Source organism: Centroberyx affinis, unplaced genomic scaffold, assembly GCF_046629955.1.
Source record: "Centroberyx affinis isolate AG114_WGS23_722 - 3 ecotype Tasmania unplaced genomic scaffold, CSIRO-AGI_Caff_v1 ptg002736l_1, whole genome shotgun sequence".
Taxonomy (NCBI): Eukaryota; Metazoa; Chordata; class Actinopteri; order Beryciformes; family Berycidae; genus Centroberyx; species Centroberyx affinis.
Window position 1 is genome coordinate 94,059 of NW_027280902.1, and position 15,942 is coordinate 110,000.

General features: G+C 41.0%; 2 protein-coding genes across 2 annotated transcripts in view; both read right to left on the reverse strand.

Moving 5' to 3' along the window:
- Positions 1–1,058: 1,058 nt before the first annotated feature.
- On the reverse strand, positions 1,059–3,451 carry LOC139657669 (tubulin alpha-1D chain-like). The gene is made up of 4 exons (XM_071535577.1): positions 3,415–3,451; positions 2,842–3,064; positions 2,605–2,753; positions 1,059–2,135 (listed from the first exon to the last, which is right to left on the reverse strand). The coding sequence occupies exons 1-4, from the start codon at positions 3,415–3,417 to the stop codon at positions 1,161–1,163; spliced, it is 1,350 nt and encodes a 449-aa protein (XP_071391678.1). The 5' UTR covers positions 3,418–3,451; the 3' UTR covers positions 1,059–1,160.
- Positions 3,452–5,909: 2,458 nt separating this feature from the next.
- bin1b (bridging integrator 1b) overlaps positions 5,910–15,942 on the reverse strand; it is a 31,881-nt gene continuing 21,848 nt past the window's right edge. Inside the window, exons 10-15 of the mRNA XM_071535578.1 lie at positions 14,750–14,794; positions 12,463–12,505; positions 11,355–11,483; positions 8,808–8,861; positions 7,957–8,058; positions 5,910–7,630 (exon numbers count right to left, since the gene is read on the reverse strand). Coding sequence (XP_071391679.1) covers positions 7,529–7,630; positions 7,957–8,058; positions 8,808–8,861; positions 11,355–11,483; positions 12,463–12,505; positions 14,750–14,794 — 475 coding nt within the window. The 3' untranslated portion in view covers positions 5,910–7,528. The remainder of the gene's footprint in view (positions 7,631–7,956; positions 8,059–8,807; positions 8,862–11,354; positions 11,484–12,462; positions 12,506–14,749; positions 14,795–15,942) is intronic.

Consider the following 15,942-nt stretch of genomic DNA (forward strand, 5'->3'; position numbering starts at 1 on the left):
TGTCGCCACTGCGGTCGAGATTCATTTGCAATGCAAAGGTGGACAAGCGCCTGGGGAAAACCTTAGCGCACGCTTCTCTCAAAGCCAGGTGACATTTGAGATCAATGCTTCTTTCCAAGGGTGTTACAGAATATTGAAGCACGTGTTTATGTTTCTACCGAGTTTCATCAAGCCAAAAGGCTGTCCCCGCTTTTCAAAGATAGCACATTGATAGTTTAGGCAAATAACTTGGTCGTTGGATTGAGTTGGTGGAATGTATGTAATGTTTCAAGCTGGGGAGAGATTTTCAAAGGATTAGATTTGTGTAGTCATATGAACACCCAAGGAATTTACTCAGCAAGAATTAGATTAGTATTGTGTGTGACAGAGTTTCCCCTGGCCTTGTGCGTGTGTGTGTGTGTGTGTGCGTGTGTGTGTGTGTGTGTGTGTGGGCAGGGTTATCCTGCCTTAAAGAGCTGCTAACCCTAAAACAATTTCATCAGTGTCAGTTTCAATGGTGAGTTTCAGTGTCCCATGATAGTCTAAATGCTGTTTCAGAGGCTTTTTCACCCTGACAAGAATAAAATTCTGGGGGAAATGCTGATTTGCAACCAAAAACATTGCAGTTCAAACACTTTACACTATTGTTTGGATTCAAAGCCCTGTGATATGTTTAAACTAAGAGTTTGACGTAACCGTAGAGACATAAAGACAAACCACTACCATTTGCCAAGTAAGGATTGCCAGAACATGCTCCCATTTAGTTTCCGTAGTTACTCTTTTCTCAGGTCTTGTTTGCACTTGGTTGTCAGCTCATCCTAACAGGCGAAGCAGGCATTCAAAGAGGTGTGTGTATAGTACTCAATAGCTTAAACTAAACACTCTCATTACTGGAGTACACATGGAGATAGAAGGAGAAGCTCATCATCAGCACACAATATGTAGGTGGTCATTTATCACCTTCTCCACCAGAAGAAGCGTGAATTAAACAGACAAATGTGTAGCAGTTTTGGAAAATGCTTTATTTCCTGTGTAATATTCCTGTTACAGATTGTTGTTGTGCAGTTAAAAATCAATAACAAACTTTGTTGCAGTTATACCATCAGTGAAATATGATCATTGTTTAGTTGTGTGAATACTGAACATCCATATCTGTGGAGGTGTCATCTAATCTGAAGCTCTTAGTACTCCTCTTCTTCACCTTCATCCCCAATGGTGTCGGTTCCCACCTCTTCGTAATCCTTCTCCAGGGCAGCCATGTCTTCTCTGGCCTCGGAGAACTCTCCCTCCTCCATTCCCTCCCCAACGTACCAGTGGACGAAGGCCCTCTTGGCGTACATCAGGTCGAACTTGTGGTCCAGACGAGCCCAGGCCTCAGCGATGGCTGTGGTGTTGCTCAGCATGCACACCGCCCTCTGCACCTTGGCCAGGTCTCCTCCAGGAACCACGGTGGGAGGCTGGTAGTTGATGCCCACCTTGAAGCCTGTGGGACACCAGTCCACAAACTGGATGGTGCGCTTGGTCTTGATGGTGGCGATGGAAGTGTTGATGTCTTTGGGCACGACGTCTCCACGGTACAGGAGGCAGCAGGCCATGTACTTGCCGTGACGAGGATCGCATTTCACCATCTGATTGGCCGGCTCGAAGCAGGCGTTGGTGATCTCCGCAACTGATAACTGCTCATGATAGGCCTTCTCTGCTGAGATAACTGGGGCGTAGGTGGCCAGAGGGAAGTGGATACGTGGGTAGGGAACCAGATTGGTCTGGAACTCTGTCAGGTCCACGTTCAAGGCTCCGTCGAAGCGCAGGGAGGCAGTGATGGAGGACACGATCTGGCTGATGAGGCGATTCAGGTTGGTGTATGTGGGACGCTCGATGTCCAGGTTCCTGCGGCAGATGTCGTATATGGCCTCGTTGTCCACCATGAAGGCGCAGTCAGAGTGCTCCAGGGTGGTGTGGGTGGTCAGGATGGTGTTGTACGGCTCCACCACCGCTGTGGACACCTGAGGGGCCGGATAGATGGCAAACTCCAGCTTGGACTTCTTCCCGTAGTCGACAGAGAGACGCTCCATCAGCAGAGAGGTGAAGCCAGAGCCGGTTCCTCCACCAAAGGAGTGGAAGATGAGGAAACCTTGGAGTCCAGTGCACTGGTCAGCCTGAAGGAAAAGAGTTCATCTTGAGGAGTTGATTCCATTCAAATTACATTCACATTTTATATTTTAGGCATTTAGCCAATGTTGTTATCAAGAACAAATTCCACTGAGTGCACCAGCAGATTAAGCTTCAATTCCTTGATCACCAACATTACAAACAATAAAAGGAGAGCAAAGGGCAAAGACAAAGTGCCGTGACAAGGACAAAGTGCTGTGATGTAACAATATTTCTGTGACCTGAGAATCAATCACTGCTAGAAGGAAATGCTAGGAGAGGATATAAGAGAAATAAGTGCTCAGGAGAGAAAAAAAGGATATTTTAACTTCAGGAAAAGAGTAAAGGAGGAAAATATGGAGGAGAGGAGATATGATTCAGGGGGAAGAGGGGGAAGTGAGGTACTTAGAGATTAAAGAAAATAAATTAATGTTTGCATAGAGCATTGCACCCAGCTGCTGCATTAGAATATCTCACCATCTTACGAGTCCTGTCCAGAACCAGGTCGATGATCTCCTTGCCGATGGTGTAGTGACCTCGGGCGTAGTTGTTGGCCGCATCTTCCTTTCCAGTGATCAGCTGCTCAGGGTGGAAAAGTTGACGATAGGTACCAGTTCGCACCTCATCTGTGAAGAGGTTAAATATGGTTTCATAAAGCAGGAGGATGCAAATGCCTACATATGTTTTACAAAACTGCTTCTGTTGATTATTTACCAATGACTGTCGGCTCCAAGTCCACAAAGACGGCTCTGGGAACATGTTTGCCGGCTCCGGTCTCACTGAAGAAGGTATTGAAGGAGTCATCTCCCCCTCCGATGGTCTTGTCACTGGGCATCTGCCCGTCCGGCTGGATGCCGTGCTCCAGGCAGTACAGCTCCCAGCATGCATTGCCCATCTGGACGCCGGCCTGGCCGACGTGAACAGAGATGCACTCACGCTGGAAGAAAATAGAATATCAGAGTCATGTTAGATTGAAATCAAAATCACATTCCAGCTCTGCCATTTGGAGTCTTTTTGGTGGAACAAGCTATTAACACTATAGACAGAACATCGTTGAAATGGCACGCTGTTGTTTGCTATTAATACTTTGTTGGTTTCTTGCCGGTAGAACATTTTACAGGCAAGAAACCAACAAAGTACTGTTTTTTAGTCCATGTCTCTTATCAGGTGCCAGGTCTGTCTTTTGACTTATTAGTATCTGTTGTATCTGTTGTTCAATGCTAAGGCCGGTCAAGGCCATAAAACAATAAACACATGCTTAAAAGCCATGAAATTGTAGAAGCTTACCATGATTATGAATTCCTCCGGCTGACGTTAAGGATCTGCTGGGGAAATCTGCTGTGGGCGTGCCTCGTGAGATTTCCTCTGTACTTATAGTACTTGGAAACACCGTGGTAACAAGCTTTGTTGTTGGTAACTGAGGGGTTAACTGTGTTTAGCAGACGGAAAAGACTCGGGCTGCTGAAATGAAAAGCCAATAATTCAGCTCTGGAGCACACTGTGCAAACATGCTCTGCCACACATCAATGACTCCTCGCACCGAGATAATAATTAACCCTGACCCCGCCGTATACAGGGCACTAACTTGTGAGCAGGAAACTCATTTAAGTCAGAGAAAACAAAGCAAACAGTGCAGAGTTGAAGTGTTTGTTAAGTATACTGAGAATAACTAACTCCCTAAGGCTGGTGTGGGTAACCTTCTTTGGTATGAGATCTAACTTTCCCTCGACTACGCGGAGGAGATCATGCAGATTCAGTGAAACACCAAAGTATTCATATTCAGATTTATGCAAACATGGAATAAATCAATTCTAAATTAATAGATTCATAAACTTATATTCAGAATATTGTATAAATTCTGGATAACTGGTGTAGGGGAGAAAGGGGTAAGTTGAGCCACTGGGTAAGATAAAAAAAACGTAGACTAGACAATCGCATACAAAATAAGTCATGTGATCACAGATTTAGGAAGAATAATTAATTTCCATGAAAGTGTGATGGAGGAGAGCACATAGAGAAAGCAGTAAGTGAGTCAGATCGGAAAATGTTATTTTTGCTGTCAAGTGATGTCATCATTGTAAAATTATCATGATTCTTGTATCTAAATTGAAGTAGATACATTTGAGGCTTTATTGTATATCATATTAGATATATTATCATATATGTAAGGCTATGTAGTTACAGTATGAAGTCATAAACTTAGAATATCTATAGGCCTGATAGCTGTGTGAAGTTGAGCCAAAAAAATGACTTTTTTAATGGGTCATACTTCTAAAACTGTATTAAAGAAGTAGAAAAAGTTTTAACTATCATAGATGCCCAGCAACCATAAGACATAGCAATTATTGTTTGAAATAAATACACATATTTTGCTGTAATAGCACAAGTGGTTAGATTTACCCTGTTCCCCCCTACAAATATCATGCTACAGAATTCAGATGTTTTGCTCTAAAATGAGATAATCACAATTTGATAACAGTGTCACCTACTTACATTACCTACATTATGGTACTTTTAAGGGACAGTAAGGTATCTTAAGTTGGTTGACAAATTGATAGCACCTAAAACAAGTGCATTCTCTAATTTAGAGGTAGTGATTGATGAACTTTACAGAATTTTCCAATTTCCAAAATGGAAATAGGCTAGCAGTTGTGAATAGAATCAATTCCTGTTTTTGAGATCTCTGGGTCTGCTCCTTCTCCCCAGAGGCCTGCTGTTTGATCTATTGTTGCAGTGAAGGGAAGCACCTCAGCCTCCCCCTCCTTCCCCTCCTCCGTGAGGCCAGGCTCGGCTGTTCTGTTGTGTTTTCCACATGATTGGGTGTCCTGTAGTTACAGAAACATCGAAGGTCACACGGTTGCAACTCTCGAAGCTCAAAATGTCACTACTGGCTTGGTCTTACAGGACAGTGAGGTTAGCTGCCAGCATAGCAGGCACTTTGCTACCATAAGTAGTTTGGTATAATTGACACTTCAAAACACATGAAGCCTGTTCAGTGTTTTTGGATTATGTAATAAGAACATCGCTATAATTGGGTTAGAACATAAAACCCAGTTACATGTTTCTAAAAAAAGCTTGTTTCCTAAAGGTTTGCCTCAGCTGTCAGTTTTGTACGATATGAACATAAAATTGTTAATATTTATCCATGCATAGGATCTGATGTAATCATCCCTTGTGCTATTAAACAAGAGTAATGTTAAAAGAAATGTTGTTGGACAAGAGTTATGTTCTCATATTAGTGGCTGTATTCATATGGACACCTCACATCAAAGCTGCTGCATTTTTTTTTTTTTAATTGATTGGTTTGACTTGTACACTAATTCCACAGAACTATCACTGGAGTAAAAGCAGCCACGCCTAGCTGTGAAACTGGTTCCTAACCACAACGCCACCTGGTGTTGGACAATGGGAGAACAGCTCCCTAAATGGAGTGGATCTAAGCAATTTCATTCCAAAAGGAGATATCCATCTATCTGAAAATGATGTCACTTCTTCCCCTACAAAATCATTGCCACAATGAAAGTAAAAGTCAGTGTCTTTGAAGTTATTAGCAATCTTAAAACCTTTGTTTACAATGCAGTAACATATATAAATATATAATCTTTTTTTTTTTTTTTTAATCTTAAGGATATTTATTGTTTTGGAGTCAAATCCTTCATGTTATCCTGCCTCTTGCCTTCCGCCTTATAAGCAGTATCCTTTTTTGAATCCCCCTTCTTTGCTCAAACCAGTACAAAGTAAATGGATGATACATATCACACAATGACACAGCAGATGTTGTTTAATTCATCTTTAATGACACAGATTTGATCCAACAGATGAGCGTTGGTTACATGTATGGTAACACTGTGTACCAAATGTACGGGTTCGTTGTCCATTATTTTAATAATAACTTCCCAGAGTGTAAAAATCCCTTTTTGGGGGGTTTAAACTTTGGTTTCAGCAGGATATTTTGTAAGGACTGAACTTCTTGGGCTGACTGGTCATCACTTTGAACCGGGCAAAGAGTTTCAAGCTTCTTTAGATCTTTTTTAAATGCTTTTGCCTCTCATTCGTCTCTCATTTTTCTCTCACAGTATACGGCATAAACCTCAGTGGTAAACACCTGTAGAACTTCCATACAGCAAAGGACTAAAGGTCCAGGAAACCATTTCACTGAGGAGGCTGATACAAACTTAGATGGTCCAGTTCTAGAGAGCACAGAGACCCAGAACACCCAGAACCACATTACTGTTAAGAAAAATGTTTAAAAACAGTTTACATTTTCTCTCCCAGTATACAAAGAGCATCTAAATAGTGGTAGCTATAGGAGGTGTAGAAAACATTCAGCAGCCCAGTTAGATGGTTAACAGCTAAGTTTTGCATTTCATCAGTCAATGGGGAAATAAATTTTGAATCAAAATAGAAGAGAATAGAATAGAATGGACATTCAATTCAAGCCACACATCAAGTCCTGTACTCAAAATGGGCAATAAAATAAATTTAAAGACAAACCACTGTTCCCTCTGATAATGTTACAAGCCCAAAAAACTTCAATACATTTTCATATGCACAGCAAGGCCCTGCAAACAGTTTTTTTTTTTTTAAATTTGCTGTGGTGTTCTCCAAGGCTCTAGTTTAGGACCAGTGCATTTTTCATACAATCATCGCCATAGTTGAGAGTGATCCCAAGTTTGTCCAAACCTGGTGTCAAAGTATTTGTTGTGTTACAAAGTAAATGACAATACAACCAAAAGCTTCATGCAAGGAACTGTGAAAAGTTCTCAAAACCTTTGTTTCAAAATCGGTTGACAATACAGAACATAAAATATTTTGACATTGGTACATCCATTAGTTATTTCCCTTTTTTATATTGCTTACACACTGTTTTGGGTTTCCAATGACAAAAACGATAATTAAGGAGTAAGAAATCAAAACAAAAACGCATTGATACGTTGAATTTTGGGTGTATTATTTGACATCCCAAACATTTTAGATCATTGTCCATCATTCACCACGGGCCCCAGCATCAGGCAGGGAGGTGAAGTTGGGCAAAACCCGGCATAAAAAGATGCATACCCTTTTATTTTTATCACGATTTAACCAAAAACATTGTTCAACTTGGTTTGTGTGAATGTGTGTGTGTATATGTGTGTGAGATCATTGATGAGTTATACTTAACTGGCACTGTTTTCTAACCCCACTCCAATGTCAACCACACACACAAATCAATCAATATTGTAGCCATGGAGACGCCCTTGTATTTCAATGCGCAATTCTAATCATGTAGTACCAGTACATTTTGATTTATAGAGCCACATTCTGTGATGATTCGACCGTGTCTTTCCAGACATGATGGTCAAGGGGTTTGGGGCGGAGGAGCGGGGGAGCAGGAGGGCAGCGGTTTCATGTGATGTTCAGCTCAAACCTTCTGGGTAAAGTTCTCGGGGAAAACGCCTTTGGCTGCAATATCTCTCTTCTGCAACCACTGAGACTCCTTCACGCCCATGAGCCAGCCGTCGTCCTGCAGAAAGACAGAAAACACAGTATTGCAAAACTTTCCATTTGTGTGCTAGGAAAAGAAACAATGGATTTTTAAAAATGTATTAATTTGTTTGAGCGTGATTCGTAGAGGAGAATATTATTCAACAGAGACAAGATGACATGAGTTACTTCTTGAAAAATTTAACTGAATGTAATCTAAATGCCTAAACTGTAAATGTTAAAATGAAGGAAAAAAATGAAAAGTAAATGGAAGTGCAAAAGTAAATGCAAAAGGGAAGGCCAATATAAATGTAACAGTAAATGCAAAAGTAAAATTGAGAGTTAAAGTAAAAGTGATGCACTGACCTGTTCATCAGGATTGTCAAAGGCTATAACCAGCACAACGTCTCCAGACTTCAGTTCCAGCTCGTCACCATCAGTAGCAGCATAATCGTGCACCGCTTTTACCTGGAGTGAAAATTCACTTAAATGCAGCACAACATGGCATAGATGAAACATGGTTCCTACATATTTTCCATTCCAATTGTATTCTTTTTCCAGACCTTAATGTTTTGACTGGATTTGAGGAAATCTAAACCATATTACTCTATTACTGCACATTATTCTTCACAATAACAACTAGCCCCTATTGCAATAAGCCATAACATGTCTTCCAATGGCAGTGGTACAATTACATAAAAAATTTAGTCTTATGAGTACTGTAACTAAACTAAAACTTTCCCCATACATTTCCAGACTTCTTGTGTGATTGACAATAAATTAATTTTCCATATATTTCCAGATCTTCACTGCAAAAAGTGTTTAACAAGCCATTTAATCTAGTACTGAGTCTTGAAATCTTATTTTTCCTAAAACAACTGGTGTGAGATCGTTTCACTTATTTCCAATGGAAATCAATTTGTTTCAAGAAATCTTGAAGATACTGGTGGAGTGATCTGCCTCATTCTGCCTTGTTTCACGATATTGACACACTTGCTTCTAGAAAATACCTGAAACAAGTGAAACTACATTGGAAACAAGTGGAATTTTAAGACTACATATGAGACGAATTGACTAAGATGGACATTTCTGCAGTGTTCCAGGGTTGGAACGTGCATAATGGAAGCTCATTAGAAAGTGCATATCCTTATTGTTCAAAACCACTGTATTTGGCGATTGCCTTTATGAGTCAGTGGAGGATAAATGCCGAGTCAAACCTTGTAGATGAATCCTGGAGGGAGTTCCCCATCGGAGCCATTGGTCACCGCGTTCTGAATCAGGAAATAAGAAGAGAAACGCCAGGTAAATTATTAAGGAAGTCCAAGAAATGGTTAACCATTCCTTAAGTAGGGATAGGACAAGTGTGTGTGGCTAATGTAGACAATAGACGCCTATCTGGGAATGTTTGGAGAGCGGTTACCGACGGTTACGGGGGACATGCCAAGACAGATTGTAGCGTTAAAACAAAAAACGAAAATGGCTAATATGTGCAGAGATGTGAAGAGCGTGTTTGCCTTCCACTCTGCCTCAAGTTTCGTTTTGCCTCTTCGCTGCTGCCAGAAGAACGTAACAGTGCGTACCCGAAGTCTGTAGCCGCCCTGTGGGTCAAACCCTACCTGGGCCTCTCCATCATCGCCCGAGCCACCCTGTTCCGCTTGGGCTTCATCGTCGTCCCAGTTGGGCTCAGTGTACGACTGGGCGGCGGCGTTTCCCTGATCGCCCCAGTCCCCCTGTCCCGCCTGGGCGCCGTCGTCGTCCCAGCTGGGCTCGGTGTACGGCTGGGCGGCGGGCGCTCCGTTGTCGTTCCAGCCCTCCTGACCCTCAGCGGTCCCTGCGTCGTCCCAGCTGGGCTGCGTGTAGCTCTGGGGGTCATCATCGTCCCAGCCGCCTTCGGCCTCTTGGGGGTACTGGTCGTCATCGTACTGGGGCTCCTGTGCTGCAGGGGTCTGCTCTTGCTACGAGGTCAGGGGTCACAGAGCGTGCGGCGGGTTTTCGGGGCGTACAAAGAAGCGGACGGAAGGGTAGGAGGAGGGATGGAAGGAGGAAGTATAGGACAACAGACGCCAGAGGAGCATTTGGGTTGGCAGGGGGTCAAAGGGTATAACAGGGTCACGGCCCGGGGTTGTGATGGGGATCATGAAACCGAGGGAAAGAGGTTTTGAAGGAAAGAGAAGAGTAAAGTTGGAGAGCTTTATTCCGCAGTCCATCCATAAATATGGAAAACGAACAGTAGTTATGGTAGTTTGCTGGTGTGGGCAAACCACTAAGTGCATTTGTCTCCCTCTCAGCTTTCCTACTACATCAATAAAGAATAAATACAAAGGGAAGCGGACGGCCCATTTCCCTTTTAAAACACATTAACACATGCTTACCCAGGAGTCCCATGTTGGCGCCTTCCGTGAGGCAGTGAGAGACAAGAGAGCCAGTGAGGTGAAAGTTCAAACATTCATTTGGTATTCATGAATCCACTATGTGCTCCTATGAATTATACTGCATGAAATTGCCTTGTAAGCAAAAAAGGCCAAAGGTTGAATCACCACAACAGCCAATGTGTGTCCATCAACAGCCACATGTGACGTCAAAGAGCTTTTGAACAAGATGCTGAACCTCTATCTAAATGCTTAAAATGCAAATAAAATGTAAATGTCGACTGCCTGTGTGTCCCTCCTCAATCAGTGTCTCTTAAAGAAGACAGTTGATCACTCCGGTCTGTCAATATCAAGCAAATTGATCATTTGCATGCAAAGTGAGCCTGAATGAGCATGCACACACAAAGCCATGCAGTGGACCCAGTTTAAACTGACAATAAACAAAAACGACAGGATTAGTTATTAATATAACACATGCATGCACACTCACACACACACACACACACACACACACACACACACACACACACACACAGTAACTGTGTTTACATGTAGGCTGGAAATGTATTTTATCTCCACCATGAACGAAAATCGCTATTTTTTGGAAGTTTCAAGTAAATGGAGGTCAGTTACATTCTCTTTGTCTGGTTGTGTTGAGGTTAGTGAGGTTAGTTCATTCAGAATAACAGTAAATTAAGAGATTAATATTAACAGATGTTGCATGGCTGCATGTAAACACAGTTGGTGAGTCAGCTGCCTGCATCTGACCATCAAACTCCAGCAAAACTCCTCCGACCTTTGACCTCGACACACGACACCCACCTGGGGGGCCGGGGATGTGACAGGCTGCAATACCTCCAGATCCCAATCCAGCAGGTTCACCCCTGACGAGGGCTCACACTGCTTCACACACACACACACACACACAGACACACACACACACACACATACATGTAGGACAGGAGGGACAGAGGCACTGGGGTTTACGACACAAAGTGACGGGAAGTATCGCTCATCTAGTTGGTTGAGAAAGGAAGATGCAGCAGGTAGGCAGAAGGAACGATAGGTTGGCAGCACTAACTTTAAGTAGGAAAGTAAAAGTGAAGCTAAGAAAGCAACAGCGGGGCAGAATGATGGGATGGAAGAAGACGAAAAGACAGCCGGGTGGAGGAGGGATCTGAGGGAATCCAAAAGACAGAGGGAGGTGCAAAAGGCCCTGAAACTTGCGAAAACTGAAGAAACAACCTGCACTCTCACAACTGAACCAGTCACAATTAACATGGTTTGGCTTTGGGCTTGATCCTTGAGAAATGAAGAAGAAGAAGTCACATCCAGAGAAAGAGTGAGGAGGGGAAGAGCGCTGCGAGGCTGTTGGCTGTTTCCAGGCGGTCTGACCTGCGGTGTTGCTGTAGCGGAGGCTGTGTTAGAGTCAGAGTCCTCGTCCTCATACAAGTCGGAGTCCCGTCTCAGGTCTGGGGAGGGCGTCATTCTGGCCGGGGGCCGGCTGGGAGGAGGACCGAGCCTCTGGACGACGAGGACGGGTTAAACCAAACACACACACACACACACACACACACACACACACACACACACACACACGAACGCATGCAAAAGCAGTATAAGGGAGACAAAGACACACAGGATTAGTAAACACAAAATGATGGCTGACAGATTTTTTTTTTTTTTTTCATTCCCATTGTTATTCAACTGGTGGTTTAAAGGTTATGTTATTCTCTTTTTATGCATTTTAATTCTTTATTTATTCTCTCTTCTTATGCACTTTATTCTCTGTTTATTCTGCTTCATTTATCTTATCCTGTATTCCTTGTGTAAAGCACTTTGAATTGCCTATGTGTACAAAATGATATATTAGATTTTAGCTTAGATAATTGCAACATTTTTAATTTTTTAGTCTACTTAGTATTGATGTTTTATTGTAACAGCAAAATACTTCAGTGCTTTTAATGACAATTGTCTTTATGAACCTGTAATAATGCTGAAAGGTCAATAAATAAAATTATATATATATATATGTATATATATATATAAAATGTGTTGTAGAAATAAACTTGCCCTTCCTTCCATGGCGGCCATTTTGAACACTCAGGGAGGGAAGCTCTTCCCAGAAGATTGGCATATGTATAAAACTAGCTTTACTTAAACACATGAGGACTTAAGATAAACCTCAACAGTCATCAAATTAGCTAGAAACCTCGGGAACAACAACTACGACAGCCTGAATTTAGCAGACAAGGTAGCTAGCTTATAGCTAGTTAGCTCGAACTCACTCGACAAAATTGAGATTCGGTTTATACAATTCATCTTCAGCTGCACTTGGACACGTAGTCAGGATTGTAACCGGGTGTCACTGGGTGTTTTGGGTCTTTCAGCATCATATAACCTCGCTCAGGCTGTAAATACTGCAGTGCATTTACAGGACATGATGGAGACAGAAAGAAAAAAGAGTCTTCCTGTCTCTGTGCTTTATTTGAGTGAACTTTACCTTTGGTGGTGAGTCGGTGGACGAGCTGTGGTTGGCTCCCTCACTGAGAGAGAGAGAGAGAGAGAGAGAGAGAGAGAGAGAGAGAGAGTATAGAAAGAAGGAAGAGATAGAGAGGAGAGAGAGAAAGAAACAGCAAGAGGCACAGAAAGAGGGAGACAGAGAGAGAGACATACAGAGTATAGAAAGAAGAAAGAGGAGAGACAGAAGAGAGAAGGACAGAAAGAGAGAGAGAGAGGGTATAAAAAGAAGAAAGAGAGATATGAGAAACCAGAGGGAGGGAAAGACAGAGAAAGAGAAGATAGCAAAAGAGGAAAGAGATAGAAAAAAGGTAGAGAAAAGAGAGAGAGAGAGTAAAGAGAAAGGAAATAGTGAGAGGGAGAGAGAAAGCCAAAGGGGGGAGAACGAAAGGGTGTAAGAGAAAGATAATGAGAGAGGGGTAGAGAGAGAGAGTGAAAAAGAGAAAGAAAACAGAGTTTAAGAGAGCCAGAAAGAGAGAATGAGGGAGAGTGAAAGAAAGTAAGTGAGAGAGAATGAAAGAGGAAGACAGAAAAAAGAGAGAGGAAGAGAAAGAACAAAAAAAGAGATTTACTGACTCAGACACATCACACGTTCAGTGCTCCACCCCCGCCACACGAGGGCAACAAAGAGCTTCAAAACAAACGTCCACCTCAACCAAAAGGCCAGGTCAGTTTAGCAAACAGCAGGTCAGACAGGTGAACCCACTGTGAAACATGGCAGCCAATCAAACAGCAGACTGTCAGACACACAGAGTGAAACATGCACATGACAACACAGTGATTAGGTTAGAGAGGCGAGTTCATCACTGGAAGGTTACGGGTTCAAATCCAAGACCAGCTGGCAGTGGTGGAAAGTAACTAAGTACATTTACTCAAGTACTGTACTTGTACTTTACTTGAGTATTTCCATTTTATGCTATTTTGTACTTATACTCCACTACATTTTAGAGGGAAATTTTGTACTTTTTACTCCATTGCATTTATTTCACAGCTATAGTTACTAGTTACTTTTCAGATCAATATTTTATATTTAAAACATTTGATCATCTTTATAAAATAACTATAAAATAGCATTGTTATAGATTAGACTACCCAAAAGTATAGCTAAATTGTTAGCTTCACGTTGACAACTTTAAAATGCTGCTTACATGTACATGTATGTCAATAAATCAGTATTAATATTCCAATAATTTATGAAAAATATAACTCTCTAAATGGGGACAGTTTGCATAATGAGTATGTTTACTTTGATACTCTAAGTACATTTTGCTGCCAATACTTATGTACTTTTACTTCAGTAAGATTTTGAATGCAGGACTTTTACTTGTAATGGAGTATCTTTACATTGTTGTATTGCTACTTTTACTGAAGTAAAAGATCTCAGTACTTCTTCCACCACTGGCAGCCAGGCACTTAAAGTCACAATGAAACGACGATTTTGAAAATGTCTTGCTTCCTTAAGTGTGTGATGTATTTCCTGCTGAAACAGGATGTTGGGGCGGGACATAACGCAGGGAGGGATGTTCAAAAATCTGATTTTATTGGTTGGAATTTTTATCTCAGCTCCTGGTGCACAATGATGTCACCACTGAAGATTTTCTGTTTTCTGGAAAGTAAATATAATGAGATTTTGATATAAAAATACAATATTTTTTTATTTTTTGTGTCATTTTTTTGGGCAGAAATTGTCAAATTGGTGTATGGTATGATAGTTAGAATGAGCTCAATTATTTCATTTCAGTGTGACTTTAACACTCAGTCTGTTAGAGCAGTGGTTCTCAACGTGGGGTCCGGGGACCACCAGGGGTCCTTGAGGGGGTTCCAGGGGGGTCCCCAGCAAATTGACGAATTATTCAACTTCACTATTATCTAATTTACAAGAAGTTAACACAATTAGAGAATGTAAAGGAATGACTCTTCTGATCATAATTTCACTGTTATCTCGCTACCTACAATACAGATAGTCATGGGATTCTGGACAAAATCATACCAAACAATAAAAATATTCTCAGATTTGGGTCCGAGAGACAAAATCTCATCAAATGGGGGGTCCGTGGCTCTAATGTGGACTAAATTAGGGGGCCTTGATATGAAAAAGGTTGAGAATCACTGTGTTAGAGGAGCTGCCCACTGACCAGCAGCATATGACTGGTTATACTGGGCAGATCCCATGTATTAATGTGTCAAACTGTATAAATGTGGAAAAAATCCTGCATGCTCAGCCAGCTTTGTTTTGGACAGATTCAGGTTTAAAACACGGCAGATTTTACCTCTTCCCAGCGTCTCCTGTCTTGCCTGCTGCAGTACCACCCTTTCTGCAGTGGGGGGCGGTGTGAACACATTACTCCCATTTGTACTGTATATCGCGTAATTATTTGAAATCTGTCTATCGCAGCACAGCGTCTTTTTCTTATATTGTGAATTATGGATGTTTTTACTGGCTCTTGTTTTATCTAGCACATGTGAGACAGTATTATAACCTTGACACATGTTCATAATAATATTTTGATCCTTTAAATTATTCCAAATAGCACCAAACAACAGAGTAAAAAATACATATACAAACACATATACATATACATACACAATATAACATTTTGAGAAAGAGCCTGTTGCAAGGTATACAGGATGGGAAACATTTTTCATGGATATCACAATGAAATTCTACAGTTTTTTTTGTTTTTTTTCGATAATTCTTTTAAAAATAGATTGGATAAATTCTGGTCAACAAAGGATATTTTGTATAATTATAAAGCTGATTTGTGATTATTTGTGATTATCTGTGAAATTATTGTGATTTAAAAAAAAAAACGATATTGTGGTATTTTTTTGTTGTATGGTTGTCTGTTTTGAGTTGTAGAGTCTGGTGTGGAGGATTTATATCCTGTACCAGAAAACTTTCAATAAATTTCAATAATTTTTTATTTTATTACTTAATACTTTTCTAGTACATGGATATGTGTTGCATACTGTATGGTCTAGGTTCTGTAGTTTTGACCTTTGCAATCCTTGCTGTTTGCTATTGGTTGTGTGGATCTAGGAATTTAAGTTTATTCTACTCTTGAGCTTCATGTAGGTCCCTCTGTACCAAGGTTATTATCGTTAACGAAAACTAACAAAATAACGAAAACTAGGTGTGAAAAAACATTTTCGTTAACTAAAATAAAAATAAAAACGAGGCTTTACTAAAAAAAGATAACTAATTGAAACTAAAATAAAACTAAGCATTTTCAAAAAAATAAAAACTAAACTAAACTAGCAAACCTGCTTTAAAAACGAATTAAAACTAAACTGAAATTGAAAACAAAAAGTCAAAACGAAATAAAAATAAAAACTAATGAAAAATGCAACACTATAATAACCTTGCTCTGGATAAGCGTGTCACCTAAATGGGGCCTCTATTATAGGAATCCAAATTTTCCTCTATTTATATACATACATAATGAACTCGGCCCTGATTGGC

Bases quoted from the DNA above. Each gene is read 5' to 3' on its own strand.
- LOC139657669 (XM_071535577.1), bottom strand. The intron at 2,754-2,841 runs GTAAATAATCAA...ACCTCTTCACAG, and splicing joins CTTGGAGCCGACAGTCATTG to ATGAGGTGCGAACTGGTACC. The intron at 2,136-2,604 runs GTGAGATATTCT...CTTTTCCTTCAG, and splicing joins TGGACAGGACTCGTAAGATG to GCTGACCAGTGCACTGGACT.